General features: G+C 43.2%; 1 protein-coding gene across 15 annotated transcripts in view; it reads left to right on the top strand.

The window, feature by feature from the left end:
• The window catches only part of TPM1 (tropomyosin 1), a 29,289-nt gene extending 23,630 nt beyond the window's left edge, over positions 1 to 5,659 (top strand). For 8 of the 15 annotated variants that reach the window (XR_013395649.1, XM_077939535.1, XM_001104220.5 and 5 more), the window contains one exon: positions 4,826 to 5,659. Coding sequence is in view for 14 of the 15 variants with exons in the window: in XM_077939535.1 (XP_077795661.1) it covers positions 4,826 to 4,908 (83 nt within the window). In the remaining variant the exon portion in view is untranslated. Of the gene's footprint in view, positions 1 to 3,622; positions 3,808 to 4,825 lie in introns of those variants that run through there. The other 7 variants (XM_077939538.1, XM_077939540.1, XM_077939539.1 and 4 more) reach the window with 2 other exon arrangements.
• Positions 5,660 to 6,102: the final 443 nt, after the last annotated feature.

Raw genomic sequence — 6,102 nt, forward strand, 5'->3', positions numbered from 1 at the left:
TTAGTGTTTGGCTGCTGCTGTCTTTTTCTTTTTAAATTCTGAACACTATACAGAATTGTATCAGGAGTTTCTAAAGCAGTGGTTCCTTGTTGAACTTTAACAAAATACCCAGGCCTGCATCCCTCTGTTTTTCAAAGGTTAGAATGAGGTCTGGACATCTGTGGGGGTTTTGGGGGAATTGTGATGGCTCTGCTTTGGAGTCTGGGACACACAGGGGACACTGCTTGTTGAGAGTTGAAAGGTCTGGCTTGATCAGTGTGTTCCTTTGCTGGAGGTTTAGCTCAGGATGTAGTGACCCCTCTATGTTGATGTTTCGGTGGCCCTGCTTGGGAGGACCTGGCTAACTAATCAAAGGCTCATGATGAATGGTTCCGTAGCTGTCCCATATTACTAGGAAGTTATACATTGAGAAGGGTGAAAAAGAATTTGGATTCAAACAATGTAAGTTTTGGTTATTGTTGATCATCCTTTTATAGCACAAAGAAAAGTTCAAGCTTTTTTGAAGTATATTCATGACTCAGCCACTTTTATTTTGATCATGAAAATGACACCTTAGGTTTTCTAAATATGATTACTCTGGTCAGTCGTGATTTGTGATTTTTAGCACATACTCTTTTGGAGGGATTGTTCATAATCTTTGTGTTCAATGGCTGTGTTTTCATTTGTGGACATTTTTAAAATATAGCAATGAAAGTTTCTTTTTTTTCTTCCCAAAAAGATAGTTGGTGGAAATTGTTCAGAAGACAATTGTATTTCATTTGGGCTTCTGTTTTATTTCACAAACAGCAATTAACTGATTTTTTTAAAAAATACATTGTAAAAATTAGAACTTTAACTTATATGGACTTTAGTGTCATAATCCTCAACATTTCTCCTTCCTGAACAATCTAGCTATATATTTCTCCTGGTTTTCTTTTTTAACATGGATGATCTGCGTGTTTTGTATATAGTTTTTGTAGCCGGAGAGGGCTGATACACCACCATACTGAAATAAATTTGGACAAACTCAGAAGATAGTGTCATTCTCACTCTACAGAGACTTCAATGCATAGAGGAAATATGTTTTTAAAAGAAAGCTGAGAATTAAAGTATTGTGGTCGTAGTATGGTGGACTTTTAGAATCTGGACAGTGTCTCTCCCTTGAGTGTATAAAGACTTCTATGATTTCATGTTTTTCTTTTCTTAATCCTTGGGCCTGCTTCTATGATTCCTTCCTTGTTCTTTTTTAAATTCAGAATAAGAGAAGAGTACCCTTCTCTGAGTAAATTCTGCTTCCTGACGTAGACAAAATGCCAAGTCTGAAAGTTCTGCTGAGCAGATGTCCATGTAATTCTGGAGGCACATCTGTTTTTTGGAAATCCAGAGACTTTCACACTTTCTATCAGTACACTCTACAAGGGGAAGTGGGGCACTAATGGACTGGGAGGGCAGGTCAGGAGTAGCCCAAGGTGTGCACGTGCAAGAGGCAAACAGCAAGTCAAGTTTATCAAGAAATTGTTGGAGCCCAGGCTTCTGGTTCAAAGGGCCAGGTCATAGCTACAGCTGCTCCAGTGGAGGCCAAACCAAAAGCATCACTGAGTTTGGGCACTTGAAGCTTCAGACAGCTGGGAGTCTCCATAGAACGGGAAGGAAAACACTTCCAAGGATATGAGCATGTCTTGTGCCTGCCTTTCGGCCACCCATGCACACCAGCTCCACAGCAGCTGAAGCAGAGCGGGTCCAGAGGAAGCTGTCGGAGGGACCGCTGTCCTTCCTGCTGAGTTCACACTGACCCTCTAGATTCTCCAGATTTTCGCCAAAGTTCTTCCATTCTAGCCTGGCCAAACATTTGGGCTCAGCAAACTGAGACATGCTCCCTACCCATGGTGACAGTTCCCTGTGTCCGTAGTGTGAATGTAGTCATGGGATTTATGTCTTGCAACCCCCAAGCATATGTCACTTGCAAAACACCATGGGAAGCAGTGGGGGTGTGTAAAGAGATGGGCTGGAAAGGCTCTTTGCCCTCGATGAGCTGGCCATCTGGTGGGGAGATAGAGGAGTGAAGTGAGTCTGAACTCATAGGCATGTGCATTTGGAGCCAACAAGGAAGAGAGAACTGTTCTGACTGGGAGCTCCCTGGAGGAGGTAGCTGACATTTGACTGGAGTTTTGCGTATTCAGAAAATGTGGATGAGTGAGGAGGACAGAGCAGCAGATATTCCAAGCGAGAAAACATAACAAGCATAGCATCCTCCCATGTCCTACCATTTATGAGAGAATGTTAATGTGAGAACTGCTCAATCTCCCAACAGACCTGGGGGCTGCAGGCACATTTTCCCCAGGGGTAGGACTGTTAGCTTTTCAAGATCATGAAGTATTTCTAGGTCCAAGTTGTCACCAGCATTCAAAGCCACCCTGCATCCTCCGGCTGTTGCCAGTGCATAGCAGGCTCTTGCTTATCATAGCGTGGGTGTCCCCTGGATCGTCAGATACAGACACTCCTGCAGTTGTTTTCCCCCAGAAGCAGATCACGTGTCAGTGTGTAAAATGTATATCATGCTGGTCTTCATGTAGGTGTTGCAAGTTCTGTTCATTTTATACACATCCATTAGCACCACACATGAATGCCATCCTCTTCAAGAAGTAAGCAGATAGGGCTGGGCGGGGTGTTGGCTCACGCCTGTAATCCCAGCACTTTGGGAGGCTGAGGCAGGTGGATCACGAGGTCAGGAGATCGAGATCATCCTGGCTAACACGGTGAAACCCCGTCTCTACTAAAAAATACAAAAATAATTAGCCGGGCGAGGTGGTGAGCGCCTGCAGTCCCAGCTACTAGGGAGGCTGAGGCAGGAGAATGGCGTGAACCCGGGAGCCGAGGTTGCGCCACCGCATCCAGTCCGGGTGACGAGCGAGACTCTGTCTCAAAAAAAAAAAAAAAAAAGAAGTAAGCAGATAAATTCTAAATCAGTGTTGAGTGGTGACAAGTGCTTGTTCTTTTGCTGTTTGAATGGATAACACTATCAAAGCTAGATGAGAGTCAGAATGTGTACCCTGTATCGTGGTGACTGGGGGAAGGACAGGGACTTAATTCCAAATTTCAGAAAATTTCAGTGCAGCAAAAGCAGTAACCCCCAGTTGGTACTACCTGAGGGGAAAGCCTGCCCTGTGAGTGGAGAGGAAAGGGGTTCTGGAAGAGGTGGGCAGCACCGGGCAGGTCGAGGTTTCACCTAAGTTCAACATAGCCCTAGCAAGGGGTGGATGTCGCACTGGGCTCACCTCCAGCCAGGCCTCCATTCCCAAATCTGTTGCCAGCTCACAAAGTGTATGGCTCAGCTCACAAAGTGGTTTAGTGAGGTATAAGAGGAACGTGCACTCTTCCTCCTCCTCTTATCATGTTGCTCCTCCTCCCCTCCTCTCCCCACCAAGAGAGAAATTCTGACCCTTCCTAAGTCTACCAAGCTTTTTAGGATCTACCCTTCCTGAATACAGGACAGGTGACTATGGGGTAAGAGTAAACTGCTCAGCAAGTGACCAGTTGCTGTCCTGCTTGAGGTCTCTGTTCTCTATTAACTGCCTCTCACCTAGTCTGCTAACCTCTCTTCCTTCTGCCTCTTTTCTGCTAACCTGCTTGCTGACCTGTACAGATCAACTCTACCAGCAACTTGAGCAAAACCGCCGCCTCACTAATGAACTAAAGCTGGCTCTGAATGAGGATTAAACTTAAGAGTGAAAAAACTTGGGCTGAATTCTAGGAGTGGAGCCCATGTGCAGAAAATCTAAGACTGTCCTACCTTCAACTAATAGAGTTGAAAACAGTTGCTTTCTGCAGAAATGCAAATACAAGGAATTGGCTGAAAGGCTGGCCTTGCCTGCATTTTTCTCTGTATGGCTGGAATAATTACGTTCTCTTTAATCACAAAACAGCTTTTATGGTAAAATACTTATGTCAATTCAGCACTGCTCTTTGAAAGAGCAGGTCCTTTTGTTTGAACTGATAAGTAATGAGGAGCTCCCCCCCAAAAACATGTTTTCTATTTCCCGACAGCCATGAGTCCTACTTTAAGTATACATATATATGTGTGTATATATATTCCTATTAGGTATTTATATTCCTAACTTCTAAACATACGGTATAGTGTTTGAAATATGATTAAATGTTCCTATGCTTGGGCAAAATAGCTTTTGAAAACAGGAACTCATGCCAGAAGCTCCTGGTTGTCTGAAAGGTATGCTTTACTCAGTCTAATGGTGCTGTTGGAGTCTGGGGAGAATGTCATGCTAATACATAGAACACTATACAAATAGTAAGAGAATGTCCTAATGAAGCGTGCATGAAACATGTTGATAATTTTTTATGAGCAACAGAAATAAATCATTTTAAAAGTTCTCAGAAAACCTATTTATGTCATCTTTGTTTTTGTGAGTTTGTGTTACCACACAACTCCTAGACTTTTAACTGCCTGTACCTCCGAAATGTCTGCCGTTTGTAACTTCTCCAGTCTGTATAACAGTGCTGCAGCCGTATTTGGTTTTTTACCTCTCCCTGTTCCCACGGCACACAGTCAGTGAACCTTCAGCAAACCCCATGTGCATTTTATCCTCAGTGCATTGTTGGTGGAGGCGCACCTGACTGCTCTATGAGAATCCGTGCCATGGCTCCTTTGGGTCAAAGACGTCCTCCCCCCATCTTAGGTTCTTGTCTAGAAATGAGTAATGTCTTACAAGCATGCCTAGTTCTAATCATCTCATCCTGTGTTTGTGATTGATGTTTGCCTGCCTAAATGTACAAACCACCATTGTGTCCAAAGCACAGCTATTCATGACTTAATTTTCTAATCCCACCACAGAGAAAGTGGCTCATGCCAAAGAAGAAAACCTTAGTATGCATCAGATGCTGGATCAGACTTTACTGGAGTTAAACAACATGTGAAAACCTCCTTAGCTGCGACCACATTCTTTCATTTTGTTGTTGTTTTGTTTTGTTTTTAAACACCTGCTTACCCCTTAAATGCATTTTTATTTACTTTTACCACTGTCACAGAAACATCCACGAAATACCAGCTAGGTCAGGGGGTGGAGAAAACACACACAAAAAGGCAAGCCCATGTCAGGGCGATCCTGGTTTAAATGTGCCATTTCCCGGGTTGATGTTGCCACACTTTGTAGAGAGTTTAGCAACACGGTATGCTTAGTCAGTGTAGGAATCCTCAATAAAGCAGAAGAAGTTCCATTCAAAGTGCCAATGATAGAGTCAACAGGAAGATGAATGTTGGAAACACAATCAGGTGTGGATTGGTGCTACTTTAAACAAAAGGTCCCCCTGTGGTCCTTTGTTCAACATTGTACAATGTAGAACTCTGTCCAACACTAATTTATTTTGTCTTGAGTTTTACTACAAGATGAGACTATGGATCCCGCATGCCTGAATTCACTAAAGCCAAGAGTCTGTAAGCCACGCTGCTCTTCGAGACTTCCATTCCTTTCTGATTGGCACACGTGCAGCTCATGACAATCTGTAGGATAACAATGTGGATTTCCACTGTTTTCAGTTCTTCATGTTAAAGTGAAAGATTTAGACACTACATCCAATTGGTAAAGGACATTTTCTTGAGAGTTATAACTATATGTAAACATTGTATAATGACATGGAATAAAATGCACATTGTAGGACATTTTCTAAATTTGGTGGTCCTGTCATTTGTACGTTCTTCATTTGTGAACTTTTGATCATGCCACTGACCTGCCTTCCGCCACAAATAGGTTCTCAAAACGGTATCCCAGAGTCCAGGGGAAACTGGGTTTCATGTGTTACCTTCTCAGAAACACTGAAGGCAGCGTTATTTTGGTCTGTTATAACCAAGCAGGAGAGGCCCTTTCCAAACGTCATTTTCAATGTTGTTGGTGTATATCTGCACATCCATGTAGGACTTTGGCAGTGGCTTTACTGGTTTGGGGATTTTTCTTCCTGACATATAGCTAAGTCTCTAGCAGTGGCATAGCCACACAAGAACCAAGGATGGGTTAATGTGCCAGATCGGCTGTTGTCCCCCAGCAATGTGATTTGACTGAAACTAGTGCTTTAGTGAGTCTTTATGGCCTTATGCTTCCCAACTCCTGTGAGTTC

The sequence above is a fragment of the Macaca mulatta genome, chromosome 7 (genome assembly GCF_049350105.2).
Source record: "Macaca mulatta isolate MMU2019108-1 chromosome 7, T2T-MMU8v2.0, whole genome shotgun sequence".
Taxonomy (NCBI): Eukaryota; Metazoa; Chordata; class Mammalia; order Primates; family Cercopithecidae; genus Macaca; species Macaca mulatta.